The 26,471-nt window shown below is 37.8% G+C and overlaps 1 protein-coding gene across 4 annotated transcripts in view; it reads right to left on the bottom strand.

The window, feature by feature from the left end:
* The window catches only part of TSGA10 (testis specific 10), a 149,501-nt gene that overhangs the window by 69,858 nt on the left and 53,172 nt on the right, over window positions 1-26,471 (bottom strand). For all 4 annotated transcript variants that reach the window (XM_030920566.1, XM_030920567.1, XM_030920568.1 and 1 more), the window contains 6 exons: window positions 19,278-19,393; window positions 16,715-16,869; window positions 10,674-10,729; window positions 9,368-9,536; window positions 6,569-6,679; window positions 3,059-3,244 (listed from right to left, as the gene is read on the bottom strand). In XM_030920566.1, the coding sequence (XP_030776426.1) occupies window positions 3,059-3,244; window positions 6,569-6,679; window positions 9,368-9,536; window positions 10,674-10,729; window positions 16,715-16,869; window positions 19,278-19,393 (793 nt within the window). The remainder of the gene's footprint in view (window positions 1-3,058; window positions 3,245-6,568; window positions 6,680-9,367; window positions 9,537-10,673; window positions 10,730-16,714; window positions 16,870-19,277; window positions 19,394-26,471) is intronic.

Here is a 26,471-nt window from a genome sequence, read left to right as displayed (position 1 = left end):
GATCACAATATTAGAAACATTAGACAATAAGATATTAGACACAAGAAAGTAAAAATAGACGAATAACCTCAAGTCCCCTGTACATTGGAAAGTTTTTTAAAACTTAAGGCCAAGTATGGTAGCTCATGCCTCTAATCCCAGCACTTTGGGAGGTTGAGGTGGGAGGATCACTTGAGGCCAGGAGATCAAGACCAACCTGGGCAATACAGTAAGACTCCATTGCTACAAAAAAATTAAAAATTACTTGGGAGGCTGAGGCAGGAGAATGGCGTGAACCCAGGAGGCGGAGCTTGCAGTGAGCTGAGATCCGGCCACTGCACTCCAGCCTGGGCCACAGAGCGAGACTCCGTCTCAAAAAAAAAAAAATTAAAAATTAGCTGGGTGTGGTGGCTCACACTTGTAGTGTTAGCCACTTGGAGGCTGAGACAGGTGGATCACTTGTGCCCAGGGGCTGGAGGCTGCGGTGAGCTATGATTGTACCACTGCACTCCAGCCTGGGAACAGAGTGAGACTCTGTCTCAAATAAACAAACAAACTTTAGTAATTAAAAATAAATCATAATGAAACTAGATGATATTAAAAACCAAATGGCAATAAAAGCATTACCTCAAAACTTGTGGGCTGCAGGTGGCTGCACCCAAAAAAAATAGAAAAATTTCCAGTCTTCAATGTACACAAAAGAAGAAAGATATAAAATCATGAAATATGATACATTGATTCTAAAATTCATTTGAGACAGTTTAATAAACACCAAGTACAGTCAAAATAATTTGAGGGAACATTAACTCTCCCAGCTATCAAGACTCAGTATAAAATTATAGTAGCTACAAGAGTGTATTATTGACAAGGGGATAAACAGACTAATGGAGCAGAATGTATGGGAACTTAATCTTTATGACAAAGTAGACTTGACGTATTTCAGAGAAGAAAGGATAATGGATATCTGTTCACAAAGATAAAAATTATATGTCTACTTCGAACTACACAAAATCAATCTCAAATAGGTTAAAGTCCTAAATGTAAATGTCAAAATTTCACATACTTTCAAACATTTACAAGAACTTTTTTGTTGTTTTTTTGAGACGGAGTCTCGCTCTGTCACCCAGGCTGGAGTGCAGTGACCGGATCTCAGTTCACTGCAAGCTCTGCCTCCCGGGTTTACGCCATCCTCCTGCCTCAGCCTCCCAAGTAGCTGGGACTACAGGCGCCCGCCACCTTGCCCGGCTAGTATTTTTGCATTTTTAGTAGAGATGGGGTTTCACCGTGTTAGCCAGGATGGTCTCGATCTCCTGACCTCGTGATCCTCCTACCTCGGCCTTTCAAAGTGTTGGGATTACAGGCGTGAGCCACCGTGCCTGGCCTAGAGGAATTTTTAAACGAAAATATAGGAAAGTATCTCTCTGGCCTCGGGACTGTATAGGATTTCTTAAAGAAGACCTAAAATTATAAACTATATTGGAAAAGATTGATAATAATTCTGAGTATATCAGAACTTAACATGCCTGTTTATATTGCAAGGAAGGTGAAAAGACAAACCACAGACAAGGACAAGATAACTGCAATATCTTTAAAAGGATTATTATTAAGAATATATAGAGAATTCTGTTAAAAATCAATATGAAGGCAGAGCGTGGTGGCTCATACCTGTGATCTCAGCACTTTGGGAGGCCGAGGTGGGCGGATCACGAGGTCCAGAAATCGAGACCATCCTGGCCAACATGGTGAACCCCCATCTTTACTAAACATACAAAAAAAAAAAAAAAAACCTAGCTGGGCAGGGGGATGCATGCCTGTAGTCCTAGCTACTCGGGAGGCTGAGGCAGGAGAATCACTTGAACCCGGGAGGCGGAGCTTGCAGTGAGCCGAGATCGCCGCCGCACTCCAGCCTGGTGACAGAGCGAGACTTCATCTCAAAAAAAAAAAAAAAAAAAAAAAATCAATCAATCAATATGAAAAAGATAAGTTACCCAAAAAAGCTACCCAACAGAAAAATGGACAAAGTTTACCAAAATTTCATTCCAGAGAAATTCAAGAAAACGTTCATAGAGGAAGAATCCTAAATGGCTAAGAAACATGAAAAGGTCTTCAATTTTACTTGTAATCAAGGAAGCACAAGACAAAAAGTATGGAAAAAAACTGTCTCACAATATCGAGTATTGATTCGTATTTGAGAAAATAACTCATGATTTCTAATGGCAGAATGACACTTTAGAGAGCGATTTGACAAAAACTTAGAGAAGAGTTGAAATTGCACATATCTTGGATCTATTCCAGGCATATGGCTTTTTAAAATTCACTTCCAGGCATAAATATAAGGAAACATGTAGTCAAGGAGAAATGTAAAAGGTTTCTTGCAGTGTTTTATCACAGAAAAAAGTGAAAAAAAATTAAATTTCCTTCAATATGGGAATGAATTTTAAAAAGGAAATATTTATACAATGAATATATGCAACTGTTTGAGTAAAACAGTACACTATATATATCAAAATAGATGTGTCAAAATTATAATATTGAGCAAAGAGGGCAAGTTGCAATTGAATATCTCCAACTATGTGTGTTATCACTTAAATAAAAACCAAAACATACAAAACAACATTATACATTATTTGTGGGTGTAAGATTGTAGAAAAAGTACAAACATACGCAAAAGAGTTAGACACACTGATGGGAAAGTTATGCACACCAGCAATTAGGGAGGTAGGAGGGAAAAGGATGACAGAAGTTTTATCTGTAATGTTTTATTTCTTTAAACAAGTAGACATTTGAAGCAAATACAGCAAAATGTTACATGTGGGAGCTGGGTATATGTTTATCTGTTTTGTTACCTTTTTTGCACTTTTTTTTGTATGTTTGAAATAGTTTCTAATTTTAAGAAATGCTAATGATTGTTCTGGATGTAGGGTAGTTAAGAGATTGTAGAAGAATCAAAGTATAAGGAGAATGGTTAAAATTCTTATATTGATTAGTGTTTGTTCATACATTTATTTCATGGAAGGCCAAACAAAACTCTTTTAAATATAATGCAGGATGTATTATAAGCATATTTTTCCAAACTTACTTGCTCAACCTCTCTGTTGAGGGAATCTACTTTTTCTTTTAATCTGTTACCCTCTGCCTCGGCAGTGATAAGTTCCAGTTTGAGGGTATTGTTATCTGCCTCTGATTGACGGGCTTTACTTTCCCAGTTTTCAGCATCTTCATTGGCTTTTCGAAGTTGTTCCATCATTTGCCGGTTCTCAGACTCCTGAAAAGCAAACTTTAGCTATTACTTTAAAACATTTAAAATGTTCAACATATGATAAAATTAAACATTATTTTCCAAGTCATTGGGAATTCACTTGCCATGAGAAGCATTTATACTAGAACCCTGAGGAAATGCATCTATACTCTTAGTTTAGAAAACAGGTCATCCTGTAATTAACAAAGACAGTGCAATCAGGATCTGCCCTAGCTCCTGAGTGACACTCAGTGAACACTAGTAAATAGTAAATTTAAGTCAGTTACTCTTTTCTTCAAGACCTGAATGAATTTGTTTTTTTTTTTTTTTTTTTGAGACGGAGTCTTGCTCTGTCGCCCAGGCTGGAGTGCAGTGGCCGGATCTCAGCTCACTACAAGCTCCGCCTCCCGGGTTTACGCCATTCTCCTGCCTCAGCCTCCCGAGTAGCTGGGACTACAGGCGCCCGCCACCTCGCCCGGCTAGTTTTTTGTATTTTTTAGTAGAGACGGGGTTTCACCGTGTTAGCCAGGATGGTCTCGATCTCCTGACCTCGTGATCCGCCCGTCTCGGCCTCCCAAAGTGCTGGGATTACAGGCTTGAGCCACCGCGCCCGGCTGAATTTGTTCTTATATTTCCTTTTGTTCAAAGTCCTCCACAGCCTGCTTTTCCCATATGTCTGCTTACTGACTACTTGCTGGTCTGGTTTCTGAGTCTCTGACCTTTCGTATTGGTGTATTCCCTTGTTCCTGACCAATTTACTGGGCTGTGCTGGCTACAGAGCTTGTGAGTACTTGCATATTTTAAGTGTCAACTTCTGATAATTTCCTGTCTGGTGCCTGCCTTTTATTCATAGCCCCAGCCTTAATTATCTTAATCATGAACTGTTCTACGATTATCTTTTACCTGCTAGTCTAGTAACTTTCCCTGCCAGTCTAGTAACTTTCCTGAAATTGCTCAGAAGTAAACTATCAAACCTATGCCAATAAACACTAGTTGTAAATATGCATTCACGTATAAATTGAGCATACAATAAGAACCAGAGTTTTTAAACTTTCAAAATTCTATCATGAGCAGAGTAACTGAAGTAGGGTGTGATTTCTAGTAGGGAAATAAGGAGGGGAAGAAATTCAGCTCCACAAACAATATAATTGACCAAGTAATCATTATTAGGCTATTTTTAAAAACATTTTATTATGGTTTGGTGAATTCATTCTAAAAAATTAGTTGCCATTTTGGTAATTAATTATTTAAAAGAGCTCTTTCTCTCCTGTTAATAAATAGTGCACGTCCCTATCAGAAATCCTGGGCTAAATAAAATGACCAAATTGCAATAAATAATGTCTCACTAATACTCCTTTCAAATCAGATAAGCCGTCTCTCGATTATGATTACTGGTGGAAATTCAGCTAATATTGCCACCTTGTGGCTTCTAATGTGAAAGGTCTTTGCCAAGTCTGTGTCAGTCAACAAAATACGAAACTACCTTATTGGCTTTCAAGATTCAGATACTCCGAATGTGTCAGTAGGAACCTGGTGCGTGTTTTCCATGATTGTACTAACAATAAGAGTTGTGTACAGAGTATGTACTTGGAGGGTGCTTGTACAATACACTTAAAGGAATTTTATTCACATCGATTTTTACCCTCTTTTTGTGCAATACTTACTATGTCATTCACTTAAAACTGCCTTGCAGCTTTGTGTTGTTAGGTGTGGATGCAAAGCCTCCCCATAACACCTTATATTTCTCTAAAATAGGAACCATTTTTATATTAAATTTAGTTCTGTGACCAGGTAGTACATTGCTCAAAGTGAAAAGGGATTCCACAGAATGTCTCTCCTGTCCTCCAACCACCCAGTGCTCCCTCCTTCTTGGCAAGCAGAAAGCATATTTTACCCTTTTCCATATCCTCCCATACAGGCCAGAGAAGTGTTGAGCCTGAGAGGCAACACTATAAAATGAAACTATTCTTTGGGATTCTATATTTCCTGCTTTCAGGATCTCTTTAATTCAGTATGGTGCCTCCCCTGTATCCACAGCTCCCTCTGGCCACCCACAAGTCTCACTGCAACACTCCATAGGCCTCAGCTGGAATCCTTTGCATTTCTTGCCTAAATTATGGTTACAACCTCTTCTAACTACTCTCTCCACTTCTAATTTTGTTACCCTTCTGGTTTATTCTTGACATTTCCAAAATAAACTTCCTAAAAGGTAATCCTTAAATAACTTTTATGTTTTAGTTCTAACAAAAGCTTCTGAAAATAGGGTTCAAAGAAGATCTTTCTTACGGCAACACAGTGAGCCTGTCTCAAAAAAAAAAAAAAAAAAAAATGTTTCTCTGGATATTCATTTATTTCTAACCTATTCCAGAATAGATTCAGATGGCTCACTGTGCTAGGTGTTTTAAATTATCTCACTTACTTGGGTGTTCTTCCTGATTACAGATGGGAAGAATCAGAGAGGTTAAGTAGCCTGCATAAATAAAAAGCCTTCTGTTCATTTATGGTACTACATTGCTAGAACCTTAAAATCAAGAAGTGTAGGAAACCACATGCTTTTCCTACACAGGCTGCTTGCTGCCTGAAAGCAAGGATTGCAATTTAGGAATCCTTAGACTCTCTTCTGTCTCAAAGCCCTTAACAGTACTATGCATACCATAAATAAATGTTCAAGATGTGTTTGTGGACTGACATGAAATGATAAAATAGTGTAGGTGGATAGATTATTATAATAGGTATAGTGTTACCTACATACCACTCAAACCATTAATGGGAACATCCTCCCTCAATTTTAGATAATATTTTAACTAATAGACATATTTAAAATCCTCAGTAAAGCTGCCTGTTTATTCCTGAGTTGCCACACATGAACCACACTTATTGGAGTCATCTGATTTCACATACGTGTGCCTGGCCAAATGATTGCTAACAGAGAAGTGTGAGGGGAACCATCTGCCCTGTAGTCCTAAAAAAATAGATGGCCCTATAACAGGGTAATCAATTCTGATCTGCTACATAATCAGTGGAACCTCTTTTGTCAGAGGTCTGTAAATGGAAAATCCACCACTTTCAATTACATTGTAAGTGAGGTCAAGTTGATTCTGGCCCTTCGTCCATCATCCAGTTAGGATGATTCTGCTTGTCTAGAGCGGCAGAGTCGCAAAACAAAAGGGGCATATTCTCAAGGCATCGTTCTGAATATTCTAAATATGTAGTTAATCCATCATTGTCAAAACTAAAATCTACCATGTGTTGAAGAAAGCTTTGGTTCACCCGTCCCTCTGAGTACACTCAATTCTAAATTAACTCAGTGAAAACTAAGTATCATGAGCAAAAAAAAAAAAAAACACATACTTCAGACTTTAATATGTTCTTCAGCTTGTTAACCTCCAGATTCGTATCTTGAACCTTCTGTTTTATGTCATTAAGTTCATTATGCGTGTCATTCAATTTTTTGGACAGTGCCTATGTGAAAAAAGATAGGTACATTTGACTACAAAAAGCAAAAAATTTCTATATCTCAAAAATACCATAAACAAAATTTTAAACACTTGGAACAAATAAAATTAACATATCTAATATATAAACTCATATAAAAACAGAAGACACATGAGCCCAATAGCAAGTGGGCAAATGACCCAAACAGGCAATTCACAAAGGGAAGCATAAGTAGATAAGACCTGAAAAAAACTAAACTTTACCAGCAACCGAAGATAAGCTTAACTAAAACAATGCCTTACTATGTGCTTATCAAATTAATACAGATTTAAAGCTGTTCAGCTATGGCAAAGAATCGCATTTCCACGTACTGCTGGAGTAAATGTAGATTTGCAGAAAAAAAATCTGTGATCAGGTATCTGGTGATGTATCAAGAGACAATTTTTAAACGCTCATAAAAACAAGAAAGACAAAAATGTTGATTATTGTTGAAGGTGAGAGATGGCACATGGGGATTCATTATATTTGAAAATGTCTATTTACATTTTTTTTTAATTTAAAAAAGAAAGCTCAACTGGGTGTGGTGGCTCATTCCTATAATCCTGGCACTTCGGGAGGATCACTTGAGCCTAAGAGTTTGAGACCAGCCTGAACAGCATAGTGGGAACCCAACTCTACAAATAAATAAATAAATAATAATTAAAAAGAAACCTCATAATCTGTGACTCAGTCTGAAATGAAATGTAATAAAATTTAATGAGATACTGTCATTAAGGCATTATTTGTTATTGTGACAATATTTATTCACATTAAGTGAATCATGCAGTAAATAACAGTATATCTACATAGTGGCATAACCACATAATAGAATATTACATACCTATGAGAAATGTTTGGAATGATTTTTAATAATACAGGGAAATATTTGCCTATGTTAAATGAAAAAAAATCATGCTAAAACACAAAAATACCTCATTATCCCAATTTGTTAAAAATTGTGGTATCAAGGATAAAATTGTTTAGTTTCCACTTTCTAGTCTTCTACAATACAGGTTCTTAACCTGTGGTCCACAGAGACAGACTTCTCTTCTACCTTGGGCCTATGACCATGACCGAAGGAGAAAACTACTTTTGAACATATGTAAATTGTTATGACAACAGTTTTCTTCTGATTATAAAAAATGTTTATGAAGTTTGAACAGGGCAGGAAAATGCCTACAATATTATAGTAAGCGAATAATAGCTATAAAATATTTATTGAGTGATATACTGGATAGTACAGTAAGTGCTTTTCAGGTATAGTCTCACTTACTATCCGTTTTTACAGATGCGACACAGACTCAGAGAAGTTGGTTCATATGATCACATGCAGAGAGCGAGATTCAACCCATGTGAACCTTACTCGGCTCTACTACCTCTTCATGTAGAAAAAAGCAAGATACAAAATGATAGGTGATTTTATCCCACTACAATAGAAAGTGTGTATAAAAATAGTGTTAAAATTTGTAAGTGCACTGAATAGCAATAAAAAAAATATGTCAAATGTAACAGTGACTAATTGGGTGTTAAAAACATGGGGGCTTTTTTAAACTCTTAACTTTTTGTTTAGAAAAAAAGGCTTTCTATAATAAGCTTCTATTTCTAAACCAATCAAAAAAATAGAAACTAAATTTCTAGGTTTTCATAAATAAGATATATCCATCTTTAGCCCATATGCTGTAGCTGTAAAGAGTACACAAAGGCAGACCTTATAAATTCTCATCTTTTGGTTTTTATTGCTATTCATTAATTTTTTTAATAAACTTTCAGAATAGTTTTAGATTTACAAAAAAGTTGTGAAGACAGTATAAAGAGCACCTCTGTTGTTAACATTTTACATTAGTATGGTACATATGTCACAATTAATAAACCAATATTGATACATTATCTAAAGTCCATACTTTATTCAGATTTCCTTCCTTTTTTACATAATGTCCTTTTTCTGTTCCAGGATCCTATTATTCATTAACTTTTAAAAAAAATAACATTTCAGATAATTTTTTATGATTAACAAAGTATTACATCTTTATAGCTGTTTAAGTAAATTAATAATCTTTAACAGTTAAAGAATACAGACTTTCAGGATGCAAACTAAACACACTGAAAGTGATATCAAAGTGGGGGAAATCATTTGGTCTTAAAAATTTTGAGAAGGGAAGAAATTTTCCAAATAGTATTTTTAAATGTTCAAGTTAAAATAAATGTTATTGGAAATGAGAACTGCAGATTAGACTTAAATATATTGCCTTAGGAAGAAAGAGTAAGAGGAACTTTCCTAAAAAGAATCACAGTGCTAATAGGACCAAAAAACAAGGGACAGTCCATATATTCATACTTAAAACAGAATTATACGTAGTCCATTTTTTAAGAAAACCTATTCTTTAAGGGTTCTCAAGGTTTTTAATTCTCATTTGTTGATTATTCAAATACTTATCCTTCAGTAAGGAAGTACTAAGATTTAATACAAACACAGCCCTGTTCTCTCTTTTCTTTAATATTTAACCCTTTGTGTTTGAGAATTCCATTTAAAAATTATGTGGCCTATTTTGTTATTTAAAAAAAAAAAAAGGCTAGTTCCAGTATCTGAGCTCTTCTATAAAATGAAATGAGGGCTGTTCCTCACAAGAAATGTATATTTTTTTTTCTTGGAGAAAATGATTCTAGGAACAAGTGTACCTGGTTTTCTTGTTTAGCTTTAGCAAACTGTTCTTGGAGATTGTCATTGTCATGAGCCAAGATATCTCTTTCCCTGGCGATCTGGGCCAGCTCATCATTTGTCTCATCCAATTGCCGACGCATTCTGGAAATGTCTTGTTCACACATAATTAGGGCCTCGGTAGACTGTCTATCCCACAAATCAAAGAGTACATAAGAAGAGACATTTAACTGAAACAGAGCAACAAATTCTCACAAGACAGAAGATGTTAACAGGAAAACATTTGGAGATTTTAAACACATTTGAATTTATAGGAATAAATACTGCAAAGACAGTGCATTAGAGTTTCTCAATGTTGCCATCATTTCACTATGAAAAGGATACTAAGTATACATAATAATCAATGATTTGCCAAATATTTCAAAACTTCTGACATCAAGTAATAGGAAGGCTTTCATCCTACCTCTGTTATGGCTTATTCTCCTTTACAGGTTCCTCTTCCCCTGCCCGCTTAAAAATTAATGCTTTTCAGGGCTCAAACCTTAGCCTCTCAATTATTCTCACTCTAGCCTTTCTCTCAGACAAACTCTATTCATATCCATGGTTCCCAACCCCATCTATACCCAATGACTCCAAAATAATTCTCTCCAGCTTTAGCCCCTCTGTTATACCCCAGACTTATATTTAACTGCTTACTAGACATGTCTACAATAAGGTCCCAAAGGTTCTTCAAATTCAGAGGTAAAATCATTTTTTCTCCTCATACTTTCTTCATGTTCAGTATTCATCCCTGGCCAGAAACTTGGCATTTTCCTAGTGTCTCTCCTTCATATAAAAGCACTTCACTCCTTCTGTCCCACAACTCTTAAACCCCAATTTATCATCACCTCTTCTGCTTGGGTATCTTTCTAACACAAAAGTCTCCTCAGAATTCTTTAATGATTTCTTATTGCCCCAAGAATATAATCAATACTCGTTTGTTTATAACACAAGCCTCTGCCTGCCTATTTAGCCTCGTCCCTTCACTTCTTCCCTCACGCTCTAGGTTTCAACAACACTCAACCCACTTGTAGGTCAAGAGGCTTGCGAACATGATCTGTGGTTCTTTGCTATTCTTTCTACTTTGAATGCCCTTGTCTTCCCCTTACTTTACTTGGCAAACACCATCCCCTCTTTTAGTTCCCTAGACAGACTTAGACCTCCTTTGATGAGAGAGTTAGCACCTTACACGTATCACTAAGCCCCTTGTTTCTTACTATCTTTGTACCTAACATGGTACTTGGCCCCCCATTAAGTGCTCCAATATTTGTTGAATGACTGATTTACCTTGATGCCTGTTCCATCTCAGCAATGATATTCTTCATGCCTGAAATGGTCTTTTCCTTGAAAAATAATATAAGTATTAAATAAAAAAAAATCTTAAGCTGTTATTTCTGTTAAAATTGAATGAACAAAAAGAAAATTTCCCCTTCCCTTTAGGTTTCCATTTGGTTTTAAAAACATGTATGTCCTATTCGTTTCCATACTTTAAAGTCTAGTATATCAACGTGAATATTTGCATGGGGTAAAAATAGATTATGTTCATTAAAGTAAAGGCTATACTTAGGTGTAATTATATGAGATCAGTATATCAAATTCTTTGTTAAAAGATAGTTTGTGCAGTCACCCAGGAACACAAGAACACCCTATAACCACCTGTTTTTGGAGGCAAACCAGTGGTTTGGCATTGGAGTATTGGCATTTTATACTGGGATAAGAACTGGTTCTCTTGATTGCATTCTTTATGTTATAAAACCCAGAGAAGCCAATCATGCATACCTAAATTTAGTATTTAAGAATAATTTTGATTAAGTGTATTATTTATATTAGCCAGCAACAAAATCTTCAAAAAGCTGTTCCAATCCAATTACATATAGAAGTATATACTACTGATATTTAGGTGTGAGCTAATGAGGTGGTAAGCATTAGGCCTAGAGCAAAGGTAAGAAAAATAAGCTATTTATATTTTCCTTTTTTAAAGGTGTGGTGAGGGCGTAGAAGTAGTGGAGTCAGTCAAGGCAGAGATGGGTTTGAATATCTTAATGCCTTTAATACCATTCCCACACCTCTTTTTAAAACTTCCATTGACCCTGAACTAGTCCAACTATAAACAGATACTTAGAGCTAACATTAGCCCTAAAAAAGTAAGAAAGTTATTTCACTACGTAATAACTGGATTTCACCTTGCCCTTTGAATTTTCAAATCTTAAAAGTAACCAAGTAAAAAGATTTTTAAAAACTCAAACCTGTTATTTTTCCAACCAATTCTGTTCCTGTTGCCTTTTTTTTTTTTTTTTTTTTTTTTTTTGAGATGGAGTTTTGCTCTTGATGCCCAGGCTGGAGTGCAAGGGCGTGATCTCGGCTCACTGCAACCCCCACCTCCTGGGTTCAAGTGATTCTCCTGCCTCAGCCTCCTGAGAAGCTGGGATTACAGGCATGCGCCACCATGCCCAGCTAATTTTTTGTATTCTTAGTAGAGATGGGGTTTCACTATGTTGGCCAGGCTGGTCTCAAACTCCTGACTTCAAGCAGATCCACCCGCATCGGCCTCCCAAAGTGCTGGGATTACAGGCATGAGCCACTGCGCCTGGCTGTTCCCGTTTCTTTAGCATTAGTTTTGCACACACTTGCGTGTGTATGTGTGCATACTATCTTCCCTTATTCATGTGCTCTCCTCTAGGGTATTTTTAGCCACAGTTTCCCATTCTGCTTTCTCATGGAATGGTACAGATTCCACATCTGGCAGTAATGGATACTGGTGTGTTGTTAAAATATGCATTAAAAAAAAAAAGTTAAACCCCTTCAAGAAGGACAAGCCAATGAATGAAAAACTAAAAGACAAAATACTCCTTAAAATGGAATGTTTACACATTTTTGAAATATAATTTAATACATTTCTAAAACAAATTCTGAAAAGCTAGTTGAACTAGCGCTTTTGAAAGTCCTTACTTGAGGCTGAGTGCGGTGGCTCATGCCTGTAATCCCAGCACTTTGAGAGGGTGAGGCAGGCGGAACATGAGGTCAGGAGTTCGAGACCAGCCCGACCAACATGGTGAAACCCCATCTCTACTGAAAATACAAAAATTAGCCGGGTGTGGTGGTGGGTGCCTATAATCCCAGTTACTCAGGAGACTGAGGCAGAAGAATTGCTTGAACTCGGGAGGCAAGGGTTGCAGTGAGCCAAGATTGTGTCACTATACTCCAGTCTGGGCGACAGAGACTCTGTCTCAAAAATAAAAAAAAGAAAGTCCTTTATTGATTAACCTTAAAATATGGTTTGATAAGCCTAAAAAGGGCTTCACTTTATCAATATAAGTGCATCTTAAAAAAAAAAAAAGAGATTATCTAGAAACATTGTAAAGTATCCAGGGCAACAAAATTTCTGGGTTAAATCCAATAATATATCCTCTTAGCCTATTTTTCTCTTAATATGACCTTAATACCACCATTTCTCAAGTGTACCATCATTCCTTGTACAACTTCAGTAGGTTCTAAGACATATTCCTTGTACAACTTCAACGTTTAACAATTTTTTAAAATGATATTTAATATTCCTTATTCAACCTCATATGTTGTCCAACTAGGGACGTAGATTCATGTTAACTGTCAAAATTCAGTCTGGACAGGATGGTGCTAAGTATATTTAGAAAAAATAAACAAACTATAACATTATTCAAATAATTCTGGCTTTTCTTGACCAAAAATCTATGAAGTTGTTATTGAGTTTTCTAACTTTAATTGGTAGCAAGTAGTAAAACTTTTTTTAAACCATGAATACCAGAAAAAAAGTCACTGTACTCGCTATAATGTAGACTTTTCCATGCTAATTTATTTTTGTAATCTCCATATGAACAGTATTAGTTTTCACTGAGTGGCCTTGTTAGTTCAGCTCTGAGATACCATTGCAGAGAACATTTCCTCTTTTGATTGCCTACCACTACCTTACAAGATATTTTCCCTACAGAGGATGGATGTGTTTACTTTCTTTTTTTTTTTTTTTTTTTTTTTTTTGAGACGTAGTCTCACTCTGTCGCCGGGGCTGGAGTGCAGTGGCCGGATCTCAGCTCACTGCAAGCTCCGCCTCCCGGGTTCACGCCATTCTCCTGCCTCAGCCTCCCGAGTAGCTGGGACTACAGGCGCCCGCCACCTCGCCCGGCTAGTTTTTGTACTTTTAGTAGAGACGGGGTTTCACCATGTTAGCCAGGATGGTCTCGATCTCCTGACCTCGTGATCCGCCCATCTCGGCCTCCCAAAGTGCTGGGATTACAGGCTTGAGCCACCGCGCCCGGCCAGATGTGTTTACTTTCATAAAATCTTATGCAAAGTTCTTGAGTTTGAAGTAGACTTGTAACTCAATATTGCTTGTGAAAGAAATATAACACTGGTACAGTTAGCAGAATGGAAGAAATGTGAAATATTAGATATAACACAAGAAAATGAGATTTTGAAAGATGTGAAGAATTTTGTTTCTAAATGTTAGTGTTTTGAAAGGAAACCATGCTTATTCAGAAATGTTTTGAATATAATGAGAAACAAAATTCCACCTAAAGAAACCTAACATTTCAAAGACGAGTCAGCCTTTTCCACAAGTATTTACCATCTCATGTCCTTTGATGACCTCAATTATGTCCATGATTCCCAAATCTATTAACTTTAAATTTTTCTCCAAACCTAAAAATCCAAGAGTCTTTGAATATTTCAATATTTCACCTACATATCCCAAAGACAATTCAAACTCAACATGTCAATAACTTTCCTTTGTAAGCCTGTTCTAGTTCCTGTTTCTTCCTTCATACACAGGAATTATCCATGTGATTCTTAAGCCAGAAACCACACCTTGTTAATTTTACTTCCTTAAGAGACCTATTTATTTCACTGATACTCCTACTATTCTAATATAGGTCTCAACACTGTTTTCTTAACTAGTGTCCCTGTCACTATTCTCATTTCCCTATAATCCATCTCTCATATAAATTTTAAAATGCCAGAATATGTTATAAAATAAATACCGAATTGTAACATTTCATTATCATTATTTCAGTGACCCTCCATATCCACGATGACAGAGCTCACACTAAACATCACATGTACTTTTATGATTTTTCCTTATCTATCCCATCTCTTCATATATCTATATCCCATCTTTTCATCTATATCTCTTCATATATCTAAATCTATATATATAGATCATATATCTATATAGATATGTGAAGAGATGGGATATATACATATATACACACACACACACATACATGCACTGTAAGGCTGCAATTAGCATCATAGCAGAGAAGGGACTGTCTGCCTATCCCATCTTTTCTTTGCCCTCCCATATGTATCTCTCTACAACTTGTTCTCTGGCCAGGGAAAACTATCAGGAAGTCTCATGAAATTCTCTCATGAAAGCCACTAGACTCTCACTTAAGCTGTTCAACCTGTCTGGATCACACTTTCTCATTGTCTTCTTCCCCTGAATATTCTCCTGACTACTATCTAGTCATTTTTCAGGGTAGTCCAGGCACCATCACTTACTTAATGGAAGGTTTTTCCAGACCTTCCTCCTCCCTTAACCCAATTCCCAGGCTGAATCAGGTGTGTTTTTGCCCAACTCCACAACATATTGTGCATATGTCATTATGGCACTTAATACATTCTATCATAACAGCACCTTTCTCTCTCTCCTTGTTACACTAGAGGCTTTGAGAAAACAGACCGTTCACTTTTTTTTTTTTTTTTTTTTTTTTTTTTGAGACAGAGTCTTGCTCTGTCATGCAGGCTGGAGTAGGATGGCATGAACTAGGCTCATTGCAACGTCCACCTCCCAGGCTCAAGTGATACTCCTGCCTCAGCCTCCCAAGTAGCTGAGACTACAGGCATGTGCCACCATGCCCGGCCTCATCCTCAGTTTCTTTCTTTTTTTTTTTTTTTTTTTTTTTTTTGAGACGGAGTCTCTCTCATCGCCCAGGCTGGAGTGCAGTGGCGCGATCTCGGCTCACTGCAAGCTCCGCCTTCTGGGTTCACGCCATTCTCTTGCCTCAGCTTCCCGAGTAGTTGGAACTACAGGCGCCGCCACCACGCCCGGCTAATTTTTTTTGTATTTTTAGTGGAGACGGGTTTCACCGTATTAGCCAGGATGGTCTCCATCTCCTGACCTCGTGATCCGCCCGCCTCGGCCTCCCAAAGTGCTGAGATTATAGGCGTGAGCCACCGCGCCCAGCCTGCACGCGGCCAGCAACATCTTTTTTCAACAACAAAAATGTGGGATGGAGGTTATCATCCAGCTTTATTCACCAGCCCTACGTGACCTATCATCAAAGCCTGAGGATTATGTAAAAATGTGCTCCTAGGGCCGGGCGAGGCGGCTCACGCCTGTAATCCCAACACTTTGGGAGGCCGAGACGGGCGGATCACGAGATCAGGGTATCGAGACCATCCTGGCTGACACGGTGAAACCCCGTCTCTACTAAAAAATATACAAAAAACTAGCCGGGCGAGGTGGCGGCGCCTGTAGTCCCAGCTACTCGGGAGGCTGAGGCAGGAGAATGGTGTGAACCTGGGAGGCGGAGCTTGCAGTGAACTGAGATCCGGCCACTGCACTCCAGCCTGGGCGGCAGAGCGAGACTCCGTCTCAAAAAGAAAGGAAGAAAGAAAAGTTCTCCTAGTTCTAATTACCACTATTACAAAGGGTAACTACCTGAAAATATGCTTTTTTTTTTTTTTTGAGACGGAGTCTCGCTCTGTAGCCCAGGCTAGAGTGTAGTGGCCGGATCCTGGCTCACTGCAAGCTCCGTCTCCCCGGTTCACGCCCTTCTCCTGCCTCAGCCTCCCGAGTAGCTGGGACTACAGGCGCCCGCCACCTCGCCCGGCTAGTTTTTTGTACTTTTTTGTAGAGACGGGGTTTCACCATGTTAGCCAGGATGGTCTCGATCTCCTGACCTCGTGATCCGCCCGTCTCGGCCTCCCAAAGTGCTGGGATTACAGGCTTGAGCCACCGCGCCTGGCCCGAAAATATGCTTTTAAGAAGAAATTAGTCTCACTACTTTATTGTCATGCTTTATATTTTGATATCTGAATTAGTTCTTGTCAGTTAATGTTAATTACTAATTCATGATAGAAAAATCAACTTAAAATATTAACTACTGGATTTGTACACATGCTTCCTAAGACTATCTTAAAATATTTCAAAGTCAGATTTTGAAGTTTCAACTCTCTAGAAAAAAAAAATTTGAGAAAATTAGAATATTTTATTCAGATTCTAGTTTTTAAATCATAGTTTAACATTTAACATTTCATTTAAACGTTCCTTATAAACCACAGTTCTCAGAACATACTTTCATTGCCAAACTCTCTCCAAGGGATGCGATATTCTCAGATTTTTTATCCAAACATGCTTGCAGGCATTCCTTTTCTTTAGCCAGATCATTGAGGGTTCCACCAAGAATGCTGATTTCTTCTCGCTGTGCAATATTTTGCCTCGTAAAATTATCTAAATATGCAATCATAAAAGTGTTGTTTTAATCAAAATAATTTTTTTTCTATTTCAAGCAGATTATCGTACTTTTTGAAGTTCTCCTTACTTCTAATGTATTATATTCAATTACTAACGAGTGCTATATCCCAAATTAAAAAATGCTTTTCTGATTAAAAACTACAGTGAATTACAAAACTCTAAATGATGCATAAACACAAAAGCACAATACCAATGAATTAAAATAGTTAAGGAAAGCTCTATATTGCAAGTTCTCAAAGCAGAGATGTATGATGGGAATACATGTATTCAATTCATACATACAATTACATGTATGATGGGAAAAGAGAGAATGGGTGGATGAAGTAAGCGGAATACCAAACAATCTGTGGCATTTCTCCCCTCTAGTTTCCCCTCCCCTCCTGCTAGCCTAGAATCACTGTTGTATAAAAAGTTGGTAAGTAACAAATCTTAATAAAATATTCAATTAAGTCTTTAAAATAAAATGTCTTCTAATATTCTGATATTTCTAAAATAGTGTTATAAAAATTCCTAGGGAAAAAAAAAATCATCCCAGGAAGTATGATTCAATTTGTGAGAACTCTTGCAAGCCATTGTCAGTGTTGAAGGCCTGAATGATTGGTATAGAAGAATAGTTTTCCAATTGTGGTTTCTCAACCAGCACCATCAGCATCACCTGGGAAATGTACATTCTTAGGCCTCTACTCCAGACCTACTGAAACAGAAATTCTGGGGGTGGGCACAGCAATTTATGCTTCAGAAACTCCTTCTTTCCCCAGTGATTCTAATACATAATGAGGATTGAGAACCACTCGTCTAGAGTAGGGGTTCTAAGGTATTAGATTTACCTACAGAAACTGATAGAGACACAAAAGCTCTGGTCCTAGCGTACTTCAAGGAGGCTGGCTCCAGTGATCTTTATTAGCTCTCAAGGTTCTGACACGGATGAAAGTTTGAGAACCACTGGTCTAGAGCTCTACAAGGGAAGCTCTGTTAGACCAGACTTCAAGATTAATCCCTACTAGGTTAATACCTGTGAGGCCCATCCAGGAGCAGTGCTAAGGGAGATAATACCATATTGTCATATGCCAAAAACTTGATCTATGTAGTACTGGAGAATACGCCATGTCTCTTTTTGCAGGCAGTATTGCCTTTAAGGCAACCCACATGTTTCGTGTGTCCTGATGTCTGATTCATTCCCACTGGCAACCAAACAATCAATACATCCCTAAAATAACTCTAGTATCTCCTAGCTTAAAAAAATTATCAACCTAACAGCCCATTCAAACTATTACCCTATTTTCTTGCTACCCTTTAATAGCCAAACTTCTTGAGAGACTGCTTTTCTGTCCCAACTTCACTTCCCATTTATTCCTCAACCCACTCTATCTTCTACATCCAACACTCCATTCAAACGTTTATTTTTTGGTGTTACCAAATCTTCCCATGTGCCGAATCCAATCAATATTTTTTTTAGCCTCACTTATTTCACTTCTCAAAAGTGTCTGACAATTCATCATATCCTCCCCTTTTAAAAACACTTTGCTTTCTGGTCTTCCAAAATAACACTCACTTCTGGGTCTTCTTCCTACTTCTTTGGCTTCTTCTTACTCAGTCCTGGATCCTCTTCTCCTCATTCTCTACATTTCCCTAGGTAATTTCATGGTTTTAAAATATCATTTATATGCTGATGTGTCCCAAATATGTATCTTTCTCTTCTGAGACACAAATTTAAATATTCAACTGCTTACCTTAGATCTTTATTGGGACTTAAAATACCCAAATATGAGTTCTCCTTCAATATTACCTTTTATATTTCTGTTTTAATATTTCCTGGTTTGATACATAGTATCTCCACCTACCTAGTTGTTTATACCAGACATTCTTGAACTATATAATAGCATGTTAACAATATTTCCTCTACTTTAAAATAAGCTCTTTTATAGCCCTGACCAAAATTTTACCCTATAAGATTAAGTTATGACCATATTTTCATACTGATCACTAATAACAAACATAAATAGGAAACTTTAAAAAAGGAACTTTCTCTACAAACCCCAGTAATATCATAGACATAACTAACCATATGTACACTTTCCACCAAAAGTAATATATAGATACTATGTTTCATTACAGCAGCTATGGACAAGCTACATTACACAAAAAATTCAAATTTAAGTTATCATAAGTTTACAAACAAATTTTAACTTTCACTAAGTACTTATGGTGCTAAATCTAAAAATTTTTGCTGTCAAAAAAATGAATTTTTTCTATTATTTTTTATTCATAAACTTAGTTAAGGGCTTGTTTCCAAGTTTATCTATGTTATATTGAAGAGAAGAAAACATATCTTTGCTACCAAACTTAAGAAAAACTAAAAGTAATATCAGGAGAAAAAAACTCACCAATTTTTTCATCCAAGCACATAATTTTCTCCTGAGTAAGCTGTAGCTCATATTTTTTCTTAGCAAGGTGTCGTTGAGTATCAGAAAGATCTTTTTCTGTGTTTTCATACAAAAGTCTGCAAATATTTTAATAATAAAACTAATTCTGAAATTTTTGTTTTGTCATTTTGTAGTGTGTTTAAATCTAAAAACTTTTAAGGACACTAATATACTTATTTCCTCTTAATATTTTTATACAGTTTTAATATTTTCATTACAAAACCAGGAAGTTTAAAAAATAAACAGTAAGAAGGGATCTTCAATCCACTATTCCAACATAAGCTACTACTAGCATTTTGGTAATACTACCTTCCCTAGGTCCCCTAATGCCAAATCAGAGCAATCAGATTAGGAACTATTATGTTAGCTATGGTTGGGGTTTGTCTGCCTCAATAGCCTTGGGTTTTATGTTTTAATTCAGATAACAAGATGAAGCCATAGAGATGTCTGCAACACAAGAAAAAGAACTAAGGTGTCCCACGTAAATACAGAGCGATATACCATCAGTGAGAAGGTCGAACTAGAGAAAAACACCTTGTCAATTGCTGCTAGGCTCAGGAAAATAATAACAACAAAGAGTCTTAATCTCAATCTAAAACATCAAAATAAAATTTGGTTCCTGATTGGTCATATAATCAGGAACCCCTCACAAAATTCCAGAGGCATGCTCTCAACCCAAGCACAGAACTAAACCTCAGACAAAAGCCTATGGAAAATGATCTCATAATTCAAAATTTAAAAATACACCAAGAAACAATCCAACCTTAGTGGGAGTCAAAAGACACACAAACTAAATTAGATCCCTAAGAACTTCAGACTACAGCACTATCAAATAGAAACTTAGAAATACATGTGTTTAAATACAAACACATAAAATAAGTAATAGCATATATAAAAAAATCAACACATTTGGAAAAGAACCAAATAGAACTTCACAAAGTTAAACTAATATCAAAATTTTAAAGATTACAAAACTCAGTGGACAAGTTAAAAATACAGAATAGACACTGCCAAAGAGATAACTGGTAAACTGGGGGAAGAAAACAGATCAGAGGTCCTATATTAGAGCACAAATAAAACAATGAAAAAATACAAAATAAAGGTTAACAGATGTAAAAGACAGAATAAGAAGGTCCAATATTGGGCCGGGCGCAGTGGCTCAAGCCTGTAATCCCAGCACTTTGGGAGGCCGAGACGGGCGGATCATGAGGTCAGGAGATCGAGACCATCCTGGCTGATGCAGTGAAACCCCGTCTCTACTAAAAAATACAAAAAAAAAAAAAAAAAAAATAGCCGGGCGAGGTGGCGGGCGCCTGTAGTCCCAGCTACTCAGGAGGCTGAGGCAGGGGAATGGCGTAAAAACCCAGGAGGTGGAGCTTGCAGTGAGCAGAGATCCGGCCACTACACTCCAGCCTGGACAACAGAGCGAAACTCCGTCTCAAAAAAAAAAAAAAAAAAAAAAAGAAGGTCCAATATTTACCAAATCAAAATCCCAGTAGGGAGGAATAAAGACAATATTCAACAAAAATAATAGCTAATAAAAGATGACATCCAAGACTAAAGAGGTATTAATCTGTATCTACTAAGACAATTATAAATGGGGGAGGATAAAAGCACTTAAAAGGAGGCAAGATTTCTATCCTTTATTCAAACTGATAAAATGTGACACCAGTGGATGGTGATAAGGGCAATTCACAGAGCAACCGCTGAAAAATCTATAGACACTCAAAAATACTACAGATATCAAAAATGGGATTCGAAAAAATGTCAAGTAATCCATGAAAAGGCAGGAAAACAGAAACAGAGACATGAGAAACAGAGGAAAGAAACAAAGGAAAAACATTCCCAAAAACTAACATGGAGAATTGAGCCCTACCAATAATTATAGTAAATGCATATGCTCTACCTTATTTTCCATAACCTGGAAACAATGAAAACGTCCCTCACCAGGTGAATCGCTGAACAAATTATGATACATTCATACTATGGAATGTTACTCAGCAATATTAAAAAGTAGCAAAGTTTAATACTCGGCTGGATCTCAATGGCAAGCAAATCTTGAAAATCACATCTGTATGATTCCATTCCTATAACATTCTTGAAATGACAAAATTACAGAGTTGGAAAACAGATTACTGTCAGATATTAGGGATCACGGTGGGGGAAGAGGAGATGTGAGTATAACGGAGTAGCATGAGGGATATTTTTGTGGTAATAGACTTTTTGTGTCTTGAATGTGGTGGTAGTTACATGAAACTACGTATGTGATAAAATGACAGAACTATGCAGAACTATGCACACACATTGTACCAATGTCAATTTTCTGGCTTTGATACTATACTATAGTGATACAAAATGTAATCATTATGGGAAAGTGGGTGAAGGGTATACTTCAACTTCTCTGCATATTTTTGCAACTTCCTCCAAATTATGAAATTATTTTAAAGCAGTAAAACAAAAAAGAGTCCTAGATTCAGGCTGCACAATTACTCCAATTAAATTAAAATACCTGGGAATGAGAATCAACATCACTATTGTTTTTTAAAGCTCCTCTTTTGATTCTAATATGCAGCCAACGCTGTTAAGGAATGTACCTGATGCGGTTTGGATGTGTGTCCCCTCCAAATCTCATGTTGAAATGTGATTCCCAATGTTGGAAGTGGGGCCTGGGGAGAGATGATTGGATCATGGGGGCAGGTCCTTCATGAATGGTTTAACACTATCCCCTTGCTGATAAGTGAGTTCTCACTAGTTAGTTCACATGAGATCTGACTGTTCAAAGAAGTCTGGGACCTCCCCTTTTCTCTTGCTCCTGCCCCTGTCATGTGATACCCTGGCTCCCCCTTTGCTTTCCACCAAGATGGTAAGCTGTCTCGGGCCCTCACCAAAAGCAAATGCCAGCACCATGCTTCCTGTACAGCCTGCAGAACCATGAGCTAAAATAAATCTCTTTTCCTTTAAAATTACCCACACTCAGGTATTTCTTTATGGCAACACAAGAAAAGACTAATAGAGCCTCCTGATGTCTCTTCATCCAGGGGAGCAACCGGCGAAAAATTAACAAAGCAGGTGTACATGAGGCAAAAAGTGAGAGTGGTTTTATGGCATCAGCGTGTCTCCAACCCCCCATACCATGAACTCAAAGAGGCTGACGTTTTTAGTCACCCAAAAGCATTGTTTTACACAATAACTGATATCTCCATGGGAAAATCTGTTCCAGGGCCAAAATTATAAGACATTTGAGAAGGCCAGGCATTTAAAAATGAAACAAAACAAAACACACTGATTACAAAATCAAGCAGAAGCAGGTATATTAGAATAAATGCATCCAGGCCGGGAGTGGTGGCTCATGCCTGTAATCCCAGCACTTTGGGAGGTCGAGGCGGGCGGATCATGAGGTCAGGAGTTCAAGACCAGCCTAACCAACATGGTGAAACCTCGTCTCTACTAAAAATACAAAAATTAGCCGGACATGGTGGTGTGCGCCTGCAATCCTAGCTACTCAGGAGGCTGAGGATCGCGTGAACCCAGCAGGCGGAGTCTGCAGTGAGCTGAGATCGCACCACTGCCCTCCAGCCTGGGTGACAGAGCGAGACTCTGTCTTAAAATTAATTAATTAATTCATCTAAAAAATGCATCCAAAAAAAATTAAAAGAAAGGAGAAGCCAGGCATGATGGCTCATGCCTGTAGTCCCAGCACTTTGGGAGGCCAGTGTGGAAGGATCACTTGAGGCTGGGAGATCAAGACCAGCCTGGGCAACACAGGAAGACCCCGTCTCTATAGAAAATTTTTAAAAAATTAGTCAAGCACGGTGGCACATGTCTGTGGTCCCAGCTACTTGGGAGGCTGAGGCAAGAGAATCGCTTGTGCCTGAGAGGTCAAGGCTGCAGTGAGCTGTGATTATGCCACTATACTCCAGCCTGGGCAACAGAGGGCGAGCCTGTCTTTAAAAAAAAAAAAGTAGTATATTTTTCTGGAGGTTCTAGAAAAATTTTAAAAACTAAATAAAAGACACTGCTAGATATTATCAATATGAAAAAAGATAGGGAAAAAGGTACAAATAACAGTCATGAGAAATGTAGTAGATGAAGTTAAAAATATATATGGTGTGACACCTGATAAATGAATTAGCACACTGACAACTAACTGAAGAAATTTTAGTAGAAGGATAAACAAATAGAAAACAAGAAATAAATTTAGAGGACTTACCAAAGCTGACTTTGAGACTTACTACACTATTCAAGATGGATTGGCATTAGTATAAGGATCAACACATAGACTAATAAAGCAGAATACAGAGCACAGAAATAGGCCACAGATATACGGTCAATCAATTTTCAATGAATACATCAAAGCAGTCCAATGGGGAAAGGAAACAACTGGTGCTAAAACAACTGCATTGCCCTGAGGGATGAAATATTCTGCACAACAAACACCCATGACAGGGGTTTACCTACATAACAAACCTATACACGTACCCCTGAACTTAAAAGTTGGAAAGTAGCCGGGCGCGGTGGCTCAAGCCTGTAATCCCAGCACTTTGGGAGGCCGAGACGGGCGGATCACAAGGTCAGGAGATCGAGACCATCCTGGCTAACACGGTGAAACCCCATCTCTACTAAAAAATACAAAAAACTAGCTGGGCGAGGTGGCAGGTGCCTATAGTCCCAGCTACTCAGGAGGCTGAGGCGGGAGAATGGCGTAAATCCGGGAGGCGGAGCTAGCAGTGAGCTGAGATCCGGCCACTGCAGTCCAGCCTGGGCGACAGAGCGAGACTCCGTCTCAAAAAAAAAAAAAAAAGAAAAAAAAAGTTGGAAAGTAAAATAAAATGAACAAAAACAAACCAAAAAAACCCAATTGTATTGCTGTATGGAAAAAAAAGAACTCTGACCACTACATGACACCATACACAAAAAACCTAACCATAAAATGTAAAATTACAATGCTTTTGGAGAAAGCATAAACATATATGTTAAAAGTTTTAGCTAATTGTAGCAATCAAATCCAAGAAAATCAGAATCTACTATGACCAAGTGGGGTTTACCCAGGAATGCCAGATTCGTTTACAATTTAAAAATTAAAAATTAATCATTAATAACTTATATTAACAGACTGATAAAGAAAAAATTATGATATCAACAGATGCAGAATAAGCATTTGACAAAATCAATATCCATTCTTAATAAGAACACTCAGCAAACTACAAATAGAAGACACCTTTTCCAATCTCATAATAGACATCTAGGAAAAGCTTATAGCTGACATTACGAAGATGAAAGGCTGAATTGCTTTCCTTCCAAAATCAGGAACAAAACAAGGATGACTGTTCTCATTCTTCTGTTCAACACTATACCAGAGTTTCTATCAAGTAAATAAGGAAAGAAAAAGAAACACAAGGCATTAAGATTAGAAAAGAAGCAAAACTCTTTATTCACAGGTGACATGATAATCTGCATAGGAAATCCTATAAAATCTACCAAAAAACTGAGGCTAGATGTTCAAGGCCACCCTGGCCAACATAGCAAGACCCTATGCGCCCTGGCTCATGCCTGTAATCTCCGCACTTTGGGAGGTCCAGGCGGGTGAATCACGAGGTCAGGAGATTGAGACCATTCTGGCTAACACAGTGAAACTCCGTCTCTATTAAAAATACAAAAAATTAGCCAGATGTGGTGGCGGGTGCCTGTAGTCCCAGCTACTCAGGAGGCTGAGGCAGGAGAATGGCGTGAACCCGGGAGGTGGAGCTTGCAGTGAGCCGAGATCGCGCCACTGCACTCCAGCCTGGGCAACAGAGCCAGACTTTGTCTCAAAAAAAAAAAATTTTTAAGCCGGGCACGGTGGCTAATGCCTGTAATCCCAGCACTTTGGGAGGCTGAGGCAGGCAGATCACCTGAGGTCAGGAGTTCAAGACCAGCCTGACCAACATGGAAAAACCCCATCTCTACTAAAAATACAAAATTAGCTGGGCGTAGTGGCGCATGCCTGTAATCGCAGTTACTAGGGTGGCTGAGGTAGGAGAATCATTTGAACCCAGGAGGAGGAGGTTGCGGTCAGCCGAGATGGCACCATTGCACTTCCGCCTGGGCAACAAAAGCAAAACTCTGTCCCAACAACAACAAATACACACACACACACACACACACATATATACACATACACATATACACACACACATACACATACACACACACACATATTTTTTTAATTGGCTGGTCACGGTAGCGCATACCTTCAGTCCCAGCTACCTGGGAGGCTGAGGCAGTGCCATCACTGGAGCCTAGGAGTTTGAGGCTGCAGTGAGCTGTGATCGCACCACTGCTGTCCAGCCTGAGTGACAGAATAAGACAGTGTCTCTAGAAAAAGAAATACTAAAATTTTTGTTTATCAAAAACAAAGCAATTACAAGCAAAAAACAAGCCACAGACTTGTTAAAAAAAATCATACTACATTTCAGATAAACGGCTTCTAGCTACAATAATGCCTACAAATAAACAATAAAAATCACCAAGTGAAAAAATGAGCAATAGAATTGAAGAGACACTTAACAAAATAAGATATACAAATGACACACCAAACAGGCACTCAACATCATTGGGAATCAAGAAAATACAGATTAAAACCACACAATTATACCTCTTCACATCCAGTAAAATGGCTAAAACCAGAGCCTGAAAATGCTGCTAAGGACATGGATGGAACAAATTAAACTCTTATACAACCTTTCTCACGTGGGGTTCTGTGGGAGAAAGAACTAGATAAAATTAATTCAGCGACTGTTTTCTCAGTTCTCTCAAGGATAGCCCAAAGCTAGGACGATTCTAGATTCCTATGAATCCAGGAGAGATGGTAACTCGGTGTAGCAGCCCCTCTTATCTGTGGTCTCTCTTTCTGTGGGTTCAGTTACCCACAGTCAACTGAAGAGAGAGAGGCCACATTCATAAAACTTTTACAATATGTGGTTATAATTGCCCTATTTTATTATTAGTTATTGTTAATCTCTTACTGTACCTAATTTATAAATTAAACATTATCATAGGTATGTATATTTAGGAAAAAACAGAGTACATATAGGGTTCAGTATTAACAGCTGTGGTTTCAGGCATCCACTGAGGGTCTTAGAACATACCCCCCTCGATAAGAGGGGACTACTATAT

The sequence above is a fragment of the Rhinopithecus roxellana genome, chromosome 17 (genome assembly GCF_007565055.1).
Source record: "Rhinopithecus roxellana isolate Shanxi Qingling chromosome 17, ASM756505v1, whole genome shotgun sequence".
Lineage (NCBI taxonomy): Eukaryota > Metazoa > Chordata > Mammalia > Primates > Cercopithecidae > Rhinopithecus > Rhinopithecus roxellana.
This window is presented reverse-complemented; position numbering and strand designations above follow the sequence as displayed.